At 38.8% G+C, this 15,375-nt stretch overlaps 1 protein-coding gene across 1 annotated transcript in view; it reads right to left on the reverse strand.

Annotated features, from left to right (window-relative positions):
• The window catches only part of MYH15 (myosin, heavy chain 15), a 159,302-nt gene that overhangs the window by 77,309 nt on the left and 66,618 nt on the right, over window positions 1-15,375 (reverse strand). The window contains exons 19-22 of the mRNA XM_010838558.1: window positions 13,715-13,832; window positions 12,680-12,803; window positions 9,565-9,701; window positions 1,965-2,220 (exon numbers count right to left, since the gene is read on the reverse strand). Of these exons, the coding sequence (XP_010836860.1) occupies window positions 1,965-2,220; window positions 9,565-9,701; window positions 12,680-12,803; window positions 13,715-13,832 (635 nt within the window). The remainder of the gene's footprint in view (window positions 1-1,964; window positions 2,221-9,564; window positions 9,702-12,679; window positions 12,804-13,714; window positions 13,833-15,375) is intronic.

Raw genomic sequence — 15,375 nt, forward strand, 5'->3', positions numbered from 1 at the left:
GTATGTGCACCATGAACTGTCCAGATATTCAAGCTGGATTTAGCAAAGGAATCAGAGATCAAATTGCCAACATTCACTGAATCATCGAAAAAGCAAAAGAGTTCCAGAAAAACATCTATTTTTGCATTATTGACGATACCAAAGCCTTTGACTGTGTGGATCACAACAAACTGGAAAATTCTTAAAGAGATGGGAATACCAGACCACCTGACCTGCCTCCTGAGAAATTTGTATGCAGGTCAGGAAGCAACAGTTAGAACTGGACATGGAACAACAGACTAGTTCCAAATCAGGGAAGGAGTATGTCAAAGCTGTATATTGTCACCGTGCTTATTTAACTTACATGCAGAGTATATCATGTGAAATGCCTGGCTGGATGAAGCACAAGCTGGAATCAAGATTGCCAGGAGAAATATCAATAACCTCAGATATGTAGATGACACCATCCTTATGGCAGAAAGCAAAGAAGATCTAAAGAGCTTCTTGATGAAAGTGAAAGAGGAAAGTGAAAAATTTGGCTTAAAGCTCTACATTCATAAAGCTAAGACCATGGCATCTGGTCCCATCACTTCCTGGCAAATAGATGGGGAAACAGTGGAAACAGTGACAGACTTTATTTTGGGGGGCTCCAAAATCACTGCTGATGGTGACTGTAGCCATGAAATTAAAAGATGCTTCTCCTTGGAAGAAAAGCTATGACAAACCTAGGCAGCATATTAAAAAGCAGAGACATCACTTTACCAACAAAGGTGCATCTTGTCAAAGCTATGGTTTTCCCAGTAGTCATGTATGGATGTGAGAGTTGGACTATAAAGAAAAGCTGAGCTCTGAAGAATTGATGCTTTTGAACTGTGGTGTTGGAGAAGTCTCTTGAGAGGCCCTTGGACTGCAAGGAGATCCAACCAGTCAATCCTAAAGAAATCAGTCCTGAATGTTCATTGGAACGACTGATGCTGAAGCTAAAACTCCAATACTTTGGCCATGTGATGCGAAGAGCTCACTCATTTGAAAAGACCCTGATGCTGGGAAGAAGTGAAGGCAGCAGGAGACAGGGATGACAGAGTATGAGATGGTTAGATGGCATCACTGACTCAATCAACATGAGTTTGAGTAGGCTCCAGGAGTTAGTGATCGACAGGGAAGCCTGGTGTTCTGCAGTCCATGGGGTTGCAAAGAGTTGGACACGACTGAACGACTGAAATGAACTGAACTGAATGGCACTTCAGCATCAGATTGGGGAAGGAGGCTCAGATGCCAAGGCCGAGTTCAGATATTCTTTGATCTGAAGTTTGTTCATCAGGGAAGCAACATGATATTTGTTCAAGGCAGAGGTTCTTAATCCTGACTGGATATCAGAATCCCCCATACAGATGATTTGGACCCACACAGGGCCTGTTTAACCCAAATATCTGAGATTCAAGTCTAGGCATCTTTCTTTTAATTGCTAGTGTTTCACAAATGAGTTTGAGGCAAAGTCAAGGTTGAATACTGCTGTTTTAAGAACTCAACTGATTATAATGTTGATTTGGACTGGGGAAGGGCAAATAGGGAGATCAAAATCAGGAAAACCAGTTAGGGGCATACTGCAATAATCCTGAAGATCTCAGTAAAGCTTTTCTCAGGACCTACTAAAATCCTACCTTTTGATTTACTAATGGGTTTCCTGCTACCTACAGAATTTAAATTAAGATCAAGAGCTTCCTGGCTCCCAAGATAGATTTATATGTTTACACAATTTAAAATCTATCTAATAAAATCCATCCCCTTTTCAAAGGCATCTTCCCAATGAAATCACTTCACTATAAAACAGGGTGTCTCGTTAAGTGTTTCCATTGTCTGTGTTGGATGAAATCCTATAGTACTCGAAAAGCACGTGTCTCTATTTTTTCAAGTCAACACTGCCTGCCAAACAAGGGAATCTAATTAGAAACTTGATTTGAAGAAGAAATGGCGGGGCCACTCACAGCCTGCAGCTGAAGAAGCAGATCATTCTTTTCCTGGAGGAGGGAGACTTGCTTTGATTTCAGCTCCTCCCTCTGAGATTCTGACTTCTCCAAGGCTTTTTGCAGCTGCATACACTCTTCCTTCAGTCCAGCTCCCTCCTTTCCCATTCCAGCAGATCTAACAAGAGGCTTGATCTCGAAGAAGAGCCTCATCCAAGGCCAGCTCTTCACAGCTATGAAAGCTCTTATGTTCCACTGGATCAAAAGAAGTGCATCCCTAAATCGAGGGTTTGGGGGAAAAAAAGAAAAGCAAGTTAACCTAGACTATAAGAGAGTTATTTTTCAAATTAAGATTCTTAATAAGCACATCTTTTTAGGAGTCATAAACTCTCATTAGCGTTCAAAGCACTTCTACATCTAAGCTCTCATTTGATTCTAGCAAAAACTCTTTGAGGGAATTTTGGGGCTAACAATGTTGTGGACTAGGTGTCCTGAAAATGCTTCTACTACAAACATTCGATAATGAGAGGTGACCCTTAAAGAGGGTAAGAAGTATAAAGGGAGCTTAAAAAAAAGGAGCAAAAAGTGAATGCTTGTGCAGCCTGACCATCCTCACGGAAGGAGGAAGCCAGGCTTGGTATTGTAGAGTTTGTATTTTTATATCCTTGTGGATAAAGAGACAGGCTGAGATTTTCAAAGAATTTCACTTAATGAAAAGGAGGATTTAAAAATTCACCCACTGGCACAGAGAGAAGTCAAAGAGAAGTACATCTGATTTGGTCTGGGCTCAGGGTTGAAAAAAATATTTTTACACTAGGAATTTTTTTTGAAAACTATGAGCCAGCACCACTTGAGTATTTGAAGTTTAAATTATACTATCTGATTAGCACAGAAATATAAAAGAAATTAACATAATCATTTTTTACACTGGTAATAAATACCCTTTGGGTCCTTGGGGGAAAAATGCAAAAGTGCACTGAAGAAAATACTCTAAAATCAAGCACTAGAGATTTTCTTAAAGTCCCCTTGAAGATTAGCTTACAATTCAAAATTACAAAACACATAGAAAAAAATTCAACCATAAGTGAGTGTTCAGTTCAGTTGCTCAGTCGTGTCCGACTCTTGGCGACCCCATGAACCTCAGCACGCCAGGCCTCCCTGTCCATCACCAACTCCCGGAGTCCACCCAAACATGTCCATCAAGTCGGTGATGCCATCCAACCATCTCATCCTCGGTCATCCCCTTCTCCTCTTGCCTTCAATCTTTCCCAGCATCAGGGTCTTTTCAAATGAGTCAGCTCTTTGCATCAGGTGGCCAAAGTATTGGAGTTTCAGCTTCAGCATCAGACCTTCCAATGAATATTCAAGACTGATCTCCTTTAGAATGGACTGGTTGGATCTCCTTGCAGTCCAAGGGACTCTCAAGAGTCTTCTCCAACACCACAGTTTAAAAGCAACAATTCTTCAGCACTCAGCTTTCTTTATAGTCTAACTCTCACATCCATGCACGACCATTGGAAAAACCATAGCCTTGACTAGATGGACCTTTGTTGACAAAGTAATGTCTCTGCTTTTCAATATGCTGTCTAGGTTAGTCATAACTTTTCTTCCAAGGAGTAAGCATCTTTTAATCTCATGGCTGCAATCACCATCTGCAGTGATTTTGGAGCCCAAAAAATAAAGTCTGACACTGTTTCCACTGTTTCTCCATCTATTTGCCATGAAGTGATGGGACTGGATGCCATGATCTTAGTTTTCTGAATGTTCAGCTTTAAGCCAAGTTTTTCACTCTCCTCTTTCACCTTCATCAAGAGGCTCTTTAGTTTCTTCACTTTCTGCCATAAGGGTGGTGTCATCTGCATATCTGAGGTTATTGATGTGGGCACCCACAATAAAGAATTTAATTAAATCTCCAAGAATTTCAGAAAATGGAACCATCTAATGGAGACCATAGAGTAATTACTAAAAGTTCTTAAAGACATGAAAGAATTGAAAAAAACAAAACAAAATAAGAAAGGAATGAGCCACTATGGGGAAAAAACAAGGCAGACAGATTTGAAAGAAGACCACATAAAATATCTAGCACTGAAAAGTATAGTCATTGAAATAAAATACTCAATGGAAGAATTAAGCAGCTGATTAAACACACTGAAAAAAAAAATTGTGAATTAAAATAAACCCAAGCAAGTGGAAGGAAGGATAATATAAAGCTGAGATCAGAAACTCATGAACTAGAAAACAAACAAACAAACAAAAAACTTTAAGTCTTTTCATAAACAATTTAAATGCTTTAAAGTATTTAAAATTTAACTAAAGGAAAATTTTAATTTTCTTCCCTTGTGGCTTAGCTGGTAAAAAATCTGCCTGCAATCTGGGAGACCTTGGTTCATTCCCTGGGTTGGGAAGATCCTCTGGAGAAGGGAAAGGCTACCCACTCCAGTATTCTGGCCTGGAGAATTCCATGGACTGTATAATCCATAGGGTCACAAAGAGTTGGACATGACTGAGAGACTTTCACTTAAATTTAAATAATCTAATTAAATAAACATCCCCTGGAGGATGGAATGGCAATCCCCTCTAGTATTCATGCCTGGAGAATCCCAAGGAGAGAGGAGCCTGGTGGACTGCAGTCCATGGGGTCACAAAGAGTCAGACACGACTGAGCAACTAACACTTTCACTTTCACTCTTTCTCCAGTAACTCATAAATGTGTTAAGTTAAATTAATAGATTAAAAGGTGTTAAACCCACTTTGTTTATGAAATATGATCTTTTTCATACATTGTGGTGTTGGTTATAATATTATAGTATTTCTGCATCAATGTTCGTGAATAAGTTTGGCCTGTAATTGTTTCCCCTGCTTTTATCTGACTTTTAATTGAAGTTAGCTTAATCTCATAAAAGAGTTAGGCAGTGTTTCCTCTTTTCAAAACATGAAATGATTTATTTTGATTATTTATTTTTGAGTTTTTGGTAAAATTCGCCACATGAATAATCAAGAAAATAGAAAGAGCATAAATAGTATTAGGCATATTAATACCTAAGAATCCTAAGAATATAATAATCTATGATTATGTTTTAGAAACATAATTGTAGATATGATGGAGATTAAAAATTATAATCTAGCAAATTGGAAGATTTTTTAAATATGTAAAATTTCTTTTTCTAAAGAAATTGATCTAAGAACAAAATCTCAATAGGCCTATAACTATTAAATAAATTAAATCAAATCTGAAAAATCTATCATGAAAGAAATACCAGATCTGGATGGTTTTATAGGCAAATTTTACCAAAAACTCAAAAATAAATAATCAAAATAAATCATTTCATGTTTTGAAAAGAGGAAACACTGCCTAACTCTTTTATGAGATTAAGCTAACTTCAATTAAAAGTCAGATAAAAGCAGGGGAAACAATTACAGGCCAAACTTATTCACGAACATTGATGCAGAAATACTATAATATTATAACCAACACCACAATGTATGAAAAAGATCATATTTCATAAACAAAGTGGGTTTAACACCTTTTAATCTATTAATTTAACTTAACACATTTATGAGTTACTGGAGAAAGAGTGAAAGTGAAAGTGTTAGTTGCTCAGTCGTGTCTGACTCTTTGTGACCCCATGGACTGCAGTCCACCAGGCTCCTCTCTCTTTGGGATTCTCCAGGTATGAATACTGGAGGGGGATTGCCATTCCATCTTCCAGGGGATCTTCCTGACTCAAGGATCAAACCCCTGTCTCTGGTGTCTCCTGCACTGGCAAGCTGGTTCTTTACCACTAGTGCCTCCTGGGAAGCCCAACCATGTAATTATTTCATAGATGCAAAAAAGGAATTTAATCATTTCTTGGTAAACATGATTAACAAAATAAGATGGCACAAATGTCCTCTATATAACATTTCATATCTACAAAAAAAATCTATGGAAAACATGATATTAAGAGGAAAATTATATCTTCCCCCAAAGTCAGAAATATGACCCAGTTTGGCAAGTCTTTGAAATTGAAATGCCACAAGTTGATGAGGATATAGAGTCATGGGACTTCCATAAACTTCTGGTAAAGAGTAAAATGAAAAGCATTTTGGCGACATCTCATAAAGCTGGAGCTGTGTATAGCCTAAAACCTAATATTATAATTCATACCTAGAGAAATGCCACTCAAAGTGTGAGCCTTGGCCAGCTGCTACCTACATACTATCAGCCATTGCACCAGCACTTTGAGTCACACTACCCTCAAGAAGGGCTTCCCTTATAAGGGGAAGAATCTGCCTGCAATGCAGGGGATCCGGGTTCGATTCCTTGGTTGGAAAGATCCCCTGTAGAAGGAATGGCAACCCACTCCAGTATCCTTGCCTGGAGAATCTCATGGACAGAGGAGCCTAGTGGGTTACCATCCATGGGGTCGCAAGAGTCAGAGGCAACTTAGCGACTAAACCACCACCACCACCACCATGCTCAAGAAACTCTTGATTATGTGCAAGGGGAGACATTTATAAAAATATCACTGCAGAATTGTTTGTATATAAAAAATTATAAATAAGTTTAATTGAGCTGGCAAGTGGATAAATAAATTGTAGTATATTCATGCAACAGAATATTGTCCAACAATTAAGATCAATAATCTAGCCATAGATTTATCAATATCAACTAATTTCAAAACTAGTACTGTGTGTAAAGAACAAATTTTAAGATAACAGACACACAATGTTTCCATGGAGACTAAAAACTTGCAGAATCATGTAACCTTTTAAGGATATCTGCATATCTCTGTAGAACTTGGATCCAGGGAGAAATACACAAGGGACTTCAACTGTGTCTGTTTATTTATTTTTCAGAATATATTGTGAGTAACTACAGAAAAATGTTACATCTTTTTCTTTTATTTTTTTTTCTATTTTTTAAAAAATTTTATTTTATTTTTAAACTTTACAGTATTATATTAGTTTTGCCAAATATCGAAATGAATCCGCCACAGGTATACCTGTGTTCCCCATCCTGAACCCTCCTCCCTCCTCCCTCCCCATACCCTCCCTCTGGGTCATCCCAGTGCACCAGCCCCAAGCATCCAGTATTGTGCATCGAACCTGTACTGGTGACTCGTTTCATACATGATATTATACATATTTCAATGCCATTCTCCCAAATCTCCCCAACCTCTCCCTCTCCCACAGAGTCCATAAGACTGATCTATATATCAGTGTCTCTTTTGCTGTCTCGTACACAGGGTTATTGTTACCATCTTTCTAAATTCCATATATATGTGTTAGTATACTGTATTGGTGTTTTTCTTTCTGGCTTACTTCACTCTGTATAATAGGTTCCAGTTTCATCCATCTCATTAGAACTGATTCAAATGTATTCTTTTTAATGGCTGAGTAATACTCCATTGTGTATATGTACCACTGCTTTCTTATCCATTCATCTGCTGATGGACATCTAGGTTGCTTCCATGTCCTGGCTATTATAAACAGTGCTGCGATGAACATCGGGGTGCACGTGTCTCTTTCCCTTCTGGTTTCCTCAGTGTGTATGCCCAGCAGTGGGATTGCTGGATCATAAGGCAGTTCTATTTCCAGTTTTTTAAGGAATCTCCACACTGTTCTCCATAGTGGCTGTACTAGTTTGCATTCCCACCGACAGTGTAAGAGAATTCCCTTTTCTCCACACCCTCTCCAGCATTTATTGCTTGTAGACTTTTGGATCGCAGCCATTCTGACTGGCGTGAAATGGTACTTCATAGTGGTTTTGATTTGCATTTCTCTGATAATGAGTGATGTTGAGCATCTTTTCATGTGTTTGTTAGCCATCTGTATGTCTTCTTTAGAGAAATGTCTATTTAGTTCTTTGGCCCATTTTTTGATTGGGTCGTTTATTTTTCTGGAGTTGAGCTGTAGGAGTTGCTTGTATATTTTTGAGTATTAGTTGTTTGTCAGTTGCTTCATTTGCTATTATTTTCTCCCATTCTGAAGGCTGCCTTTTCACCTTGCTAATAGTTTCCTTTGTTGTGCAGAAGCTTTTAAGTTTAATTAGGTCCCACTTGTTTATTTTTGCTTTTATTTCCAATATTCTGGGAGGTGGGTCATAGAAGATCCTGCTGTGATGTATGTCAGAGAGTGTTTTGCCTATGTTCTCCTCTAAGATTTTTATAGTTTCTGGTCTTATGTTGAGATCTTTAATCCATTTTGAGTTTATTTTTGTGTATGGTGTTAGAAAGTGTTCTAGTTTCATTCTTTTACAAGTGGTTGACCAGATTTCCCAGCACCACTTGTTAAAGAGATTGTCTTTAATCCATTGTATATTCTTGTCTCCTTTGTCAAAGATAAGGTGTCCATAGGTGTGTGGATTTATCTCTGGGCTTTCTATTTTGTTCCATTGATCAATATTTCTGTCTTTGTGCCAGTACCATACCGTCTTGATAACTGTGGCTTTTTTCTGTTTTATATGTGAAACTTGAATGAAACAGAGTGACAAACACAAATTCAGGATCTGGGGAGCTAGGAATAGGACCTGGATCAAGGAAGAAATACATGAAAGGCTTCTACTTTGTCTATTAATTTATTTATTTTTAAGTTGTGAGGAGTTGCAGAGAAAATGTTAGGAATTGATATACTTTTATGACAGCTCCATGAGTACACATTATAGTATTTTCTCTATTTTTTGTGTTTGAAATATTTCATAATAATTCTTTTAAAGTCATTTGTTAAATGTCTAAAGTCATTTAGACAGGATGGATAGTAAATACCTCATTTTAGAGGTGAAGGAGGTGAACTGAGAAAATTAAGAGTCTCATACAAGTTTACAAAACCTGTAACAGAAGTCATATCTCCTGATCCCTGAACTCTCATAAACTCCCATACCATGTTGGATACTATATGGGAGTCATGGAAAACTCTTAGGAGACGTCTCTCTGATATCTCTGATAATGTAATGGTTTCTCTCTTCTTTGGGGAAACAGAAGGAATTAACAACTGTCAAGTAAGCAAATCATACCAAGACCTGTGGACCTATCTACAGCAAAAAGTAAATATGACAACCACAGAACCCCTTGCTCAAAATCCCTTTGTTTGGAGCTTGCTTTTCCATAATTATATTAAAGGATTAACAAAACCTACACTCAGTGTCCAGAGGTGGTGATAAATGTCCCTAGTGAACCTGCCTGAATTGAAGTAAGAGAGTTATGGTTACATGTCACCAAGAATCAGTTTCTGACCCAGGGGACGCTGTAAAGTGGTCAGAAAACATACCTGCTTTACAGCAAATTTCCCCACAGAGTTGGCTGTGAGATGCCTGCCAGCCCTTCTAGGTCTGCTTCTGTTTTGAATTATGAGTCACACCACTCTCAGAGAGCCAGACTTTGCCAACTATAAAGAATCCCTCCAAAGGGAAGACTGGAAGCAATGCAAGAAATATCTGAATTATGCTTATTCTTAGTTAGGGTAATAAAAGCCGTTTGTGCTCTGTTTGGTGTTCCATAATTTTAAAAATTTCACATTAAGTCCCAGACTAAGCAAAGGTGGCAGAGCTCTCTACCCTGACTCATTATAAGGCAGTGAGAAGTCGCCTAGACTGAGGCACACTGTTGCTCTAGCAGTGGGGGTGCAGGGTGGGATATCATACCTCTCTTCCAGAATCCTTTGGAATTTGATTTGCATCAGTTTTCCCCGTACTCTGGCTTGGAACAATGTGAAGACTTTTGATAATCTCTCATCTCTCATGGCTTCCAGTTTGCTCAGAGAGCCAGCTTTTAAAAGCACCTAAAAGAAATGTCAGATGTCAGTTCCAGTCCTAGTGGGCATTCAGTAAATGTCTATTGAATGGCCATATGAGCAACTAATGTATTTGATGATCAGTTCTATTTCTTGTTAATTTTTCATAATGTGTAAAATGTACATTCTAGAAAGTTTGGTTTTATAAACCTAAAGCTTGCCAAAGCAAAAAACTTCATTTAATCCTGTGGTTGTATTAGTTCCTTAAGAACTTAGACTGTCCTCCTCCCAATCTATTAGCTATGTCTAGGTTGTTTAAGGAACTTGGTTTTAATTTGAAGCTAGGCCCAGGCAGGGGTCTGCACACTTTATCTGTAAAGTGCCAGATAGTGAAAATTTTTAGGCTTTGCAGGCCACACTCAGTCTCTGTAGAACCTCTACTCCCACACCCACTCCCTCCCTTCTCCCTACCTCCTCTACCTGTGCCTCCTCCTCTTTTTTCATTTTTCTTCCTCTTTAAAAATGCCAAATCATTTTTAGCAAGGGGGCCATATAAAAAATAGGCCATTGATATGGCCCTTAGGCCATAGTTTGCTGACCACTGCTCTAGAGAAAGTCACCTTCATCTTAGACGATAAAAAAAAATACACATAATTTTTTTTTTTTAAGAATCATTAGTAAGGGTCAGGATGAGGTGAGTGAGGTACTTAAAGCACAAATGTTAAGGCAGCACTCACTTTCAGGGTTGTACAAGTCAGTACTTACACCACGAGTGAGTGCTGCCTCAGATTTTGTGCTTCAGGAGGCTCTCAATTTATGTTGTGTGCTGAGTCACTTCAGTCATGTTGGATTCTTTGTGACCCTAGGGACCACCAGGCTTCTCTGTCCATAGGATTCTCTGGGCAAAAATATTGGAGTGGGTAGCCGTGCTCTTCTCCAAGGGATCTTCCCAACCCAGGGACCAAACTCAAGTCTTCTGCATTGGCAGGTGGATTCTTTACCACTAGTGCTACCTGGGAAGCCCCTCAACTCATAATAGTCCTAGCCTAGGTAAGCAGTACGCAACAAAAATAACTAAACATACAAGGAAGCAAGGTACCAGGAGTAAAAATCAGCAGAAACAGGTACTCAAAATGTAGGAGTTGAGTACCATTTTATAAGCATGTCCAACAGATTTCTTTTTATGTAAGCTCTTTATCATACATCCTCCAATTCTCCTTTAAATAACCTGGCCCTTTTATGGCTTTCCCAGTGGCTCAGCAGTAAAGAATCTGCCTGCAATGCAGGAGACACAGGAGACTCGGGTTTGATCCCTAGGTCAGAAAGATCCCCAGAAGGAAATAGCAACCCATTCCAGTATTCTTGCCTGGAGAACTCCATGGACAGAGGAGGCTGGCAGGCTACAGTCCACGGGGTCACAAGAGTCAAACATGACTAAAGCAACTTAACACATGGATGTCATTAGAAACACCCTGACACTGTCAGGTGAAAACCAAATGTGTTAGCGGTTTCCCAAAATATGTGGATCTGCCAAAATCTCCAAGATGAAGCAGAATTTAGTGAATCAAATTTAAGGAAATTAGCTTTGGACTAACGTTTTGGATAGTAGGGTTGATTTTACTGTTTTTAGTTACTCAGGCAGTCTTTCAGAATTAATTTCCTGAGAGCATACTTATGGATGAATCTGTTCACATGCAGACAGGCAGTTATCTCCAGTAAGTTGATTCAATTTTGTCTAGCTCTGATGTATATAAACATTTTTTATCACCCTAAAGTTGATTAATTATTTTATATCTTGGCACAAACTTGCTTAGATAAGTAATTATAAAGATGTATTAATAAATATAATCAAGGCCATCATTAAAAAATCTACCAACAATATGTGCTGGAAAGGGTATGGAGAAAAGGGAGCCCTCTTTTGGGGTGGGAATGAAAATTGATACAGCCACTATGGAGAACAGAATGGAAAGTCCTTAAAAAACTAGAAATGAAATTATCATATAGCCCAGCAATCCCACTACTGGTCATATTCCCTGAGAAAACCATAATTGAAGAAGACACATGTATCCCAATGTTCATCGCAGCACTATTTACAATAGCTAGAACATGGAAGCAACCTAGATGTCTATTGACAGAGAGATTAATAAAGAAGTTGTACACAAGGGAATATTACTCAGACATAAAAAGGAATGTATTTGACTCAGTTCTAATGAGGTGTATGAACTTAGAGCCTATTATACAGGGTGAAGTTAAGTCAGAAAGAGATAGACAAATATCGTATATTAACGCATATATATGGAATCTAGAAAGATAGAACTGATGAACCTACAGCAGGGCAGCAAAGGAGATGCAGAGAGAACAGATTTGTGGATGCAGTCGGGGCAGGAGAGGGTGGGCTGAATTGAGAGAGTAGCACTTAAACATATACATTACCATAGGTAAAATTAGATAGCCAAGGGAAACTTGCTGTATGATGCAGGAAGTTCAAATCCTGTGCCCTGAGACAACCTAGAGGGGTGCGATGGGGTAGGAGGTGGGAGAGAGGTTCAAGAAGGAGGGGACATATATATGTGTGTGTTCAGTCACTAAGTCATGTCTGACTCTTTGCAACCCCATGGACTTGTAGCACACCAGGCTTCTCTGTCCTTCACTATCTCTCAGAGTTTGCTCAAATTCATGTCCATTGAGTGATACTACCTAACCATCTCATACCTATGGCCAATTCATGTTGATATATGGCAGAAACCAACACAATATTGTAAAGCAATTATCCTCCAATTAAAAATAAATATATAAAAATGATAGAGCAAAACAATGTAATCAAGGCTAAGTTTCAAAAAGCATTGACTTTCAAATTTTCTCTCTCAACATAGCCAAAGTTTTCACTCTCAACAGAGTTCTATTTGTATTATTTGTGGTCACAAGAGCTGTAAAAGCCTTATAATTGCATTTTCATGGGTATTTTCAGATATACAGATTTTCCTCCCACTCTTTTCCAAATGCATTCTTTGTGGTTCTCTGGTTACCTTAGTGATTCCAAAGCGGTACTGGGTATGGTCTATCTCTAAGGAGTCAAGTAATTCTTCAGCTGCTTTTCTGTTGCTTGCAAATTTGCTCTTTGGAAACACCCTTGGGTTCAGAATGTAGTACCTAATTTAAGTAAAGAATAAATCCTGAGGTCAGGGGTGCATATAAAGAATAATTTGGACAAGTAAGGCAAAGGGAAGTGTGTCTATATATATATAAACTTCCACCTCTCCTATCAATATGTTCAATTTTCACAAAACTCTTGGCAATAATAATGAGGATACAAGCAATAATTCTTTCCTTTGGTATAATAGTTTATACTTTTCATAGTGCTGTCAAGACCACCTCACTTGATTTTATGCTCAAGAGGAAGGAGCGGGAGAGTGGAGTAGGGATCAGAGGAAAGACAAAGAGACAGGCTTAAGTGTCTCTAAGTACAGATAAGGACACTGAGAAGCAGAGACATTAAAGAACTTTCCCAGGATTTCCTCGTAGTAATGGTGAGTTGGTGGAGAGCTAGAAATATGCTTCTTAATACTGACACAGGTACTCTTTCTACTCTACTATACTTTGCTCAAATTAGCTTGATGACTTATAATTGACACTTTTAGAATTCAGGAAATAGAAAGCAAAAATACCTCTCTTGCCTCCTGCCGCATACCCTGCTGGCTTTCTGCCTTTCACAGGCTCTGCTAGGAAAGAAACAGCCCGCTTGGATGGCAGCTACGATTAAGTACCAACAACATTTCAGAGATTCAATTCAGCCTCTGTATCGTTCTTCTCTATATATTTCTTCTATATGTGGGTCTATTATCCAGTAATAGAGATTTAAGGATATTACAGCTACATGGATGTTGGATTTAAGGGGAAATAATAATGGAACTCTGTCATCATATATCTCACCACCACCAAAACACATCGATCTGTAGTCTGGAGGATATCCACCAAACAAACAATGCATGCCTAAGCACTCAGAAAGAGAAGGGGGAAAAAGAAATGCTCCAGGCTTCTTGAATCCCAGGATGTATGTTTACCTTTGCTTAAAATCAGCATACAGCAGTCGGTGTGGAAAACCTTCACGGCATATCGTGATCCCTTCTAAGACACCATTACAGCGCAGCTGCTGTAGAACCAAATAAGGGTCCATTACACCTGAAGAAAGAGGTTCACCATGAGTCCATGTCTAAAATGATGGTTACCCTAGATTTTGTCCTAGTTGCTGCATCGTGGGTTAAAAGAGTCTGAATCTGGTGTTCTCTACTTGATAGTTAAAAGGACTCATTCACTGTCAGCCTGATGGCTCTCAAAGTCCCCACCTATAATGTAGCAGTCTCTAGGTAGGATTTACCTGGGATGAATCCTTTAGTTCACGGTTAGTCAAGATTATATAAGCAAATACTCCTAGAAGGTGAAAAAATACATTTTTGTCCTAATGTAAATGGCCGGTATAATATCCATTTGCCAGTCAAAAATCAACTAGAGTGGGGATAAAACACAAAAGAGAACTGGCACCTCCAAGTAGGAAGGGGAAGGGATTACAAGAAGGGAGAATGCAAAGAAAGGGGAAGGTAAGCACAGCCACAAAATTCTGTTTACTGTTTCGCATTTGGGAAGAACTGGCCACACCCAGCCTACATTCTCTTCTGGTGATCTTGAGAAAACTTAAGTTGTGTTCTAAAGTATAAGCCTTCTCCTAGTACCCCTTTGTTCCTGAGATGAAGCCCACTAGAGCTGCAGCTGCAGTCTCTGATAGAAGCCTTTGAAAAGCCAACCAATAAGCCATTGTATCTGGCTCTCAGTAAGACATCTGGAAGAAGCCAAATGGCACTCTCCTAACAAAGACCTGCTAGAATGTTATAAGGAAAATGGGAATGAGATGATTTTCTGCTTCTGTCCAGGGTCACAGAAATAAGCGGTAGGACATACATCCATAGTCCTGTACTCCCATCCCTGTCACAGACAGAAACAGATCATCTGTGAGAAGGAGCGAAAGCCGAGTTCTGTGACATAATAGCAGCAGGCATGCTTATTCCCTTTAAGGACATATGAAGAACTGTTCTGATTAGATCATGAAGCTTTTCTTATGACTTTGTCTTAAGAATTAAAAAAAAAAATACCCTGCTGATATCAGAGCTGGCTCGATGGGAGCCAACTCTAATAGGTAACAGAATTGCTTCAAAATAGAGGCAGCTAATTAGATTCCTTGCTAGATGGAAGCAGTGTCCCTAGATGCATTCAGAAACCCAGCTGATGAGAAACAATAAGGCAAAAAACATACAGCATGAGTGAACATGAAGTGTTTGCATTGCAAAAACTCAAACTGCAGCATCATTGTTTAGCATCACACTTTCCCCAAACAGGTCACAGACTGTCAAGATTGGGGTCTTAATTACAGGATGTTAATAAAAATGCAAGGTTTTGCAGAACCTCAGAAATCAGGATCAGCAACATCTGGCTACCTAATCCAAGGATGATTAGCGCTCCGAAGACAGTAAGTGCTTGTCACATACACAGCTTCGAGGCTGACAGCCTCCAACCAAGCTCCATAAAAGCCAGTAATTCAAAAGAGAAGGCTGGGAATATTCAAATCCAAGAAGTAAGGAAAGCAATCCCTGTAATTAACATCTGTAAAAACTTTGCTTTGTTAATTAAAACATAAATAATTCACCACCACCTACCTATCTCATGACCTCAC

This window comes from Bison bison, unplaced genomic scaffold (genome assembly GCF_000754665.1).
Source record: "Bison bison bison isolate TAMUID 2011002044 unplaced genomic scaffold, Bison_UMD1.0 scf7180017864098, whole genome shotgun sequence".
Classification (NCBI taxonomy): domain Eukaryota; kingdom Metazoa; phylum Chordata; class Mammalia; order Artiodactyla; family Bovidae; genus Bison; species Bison bison.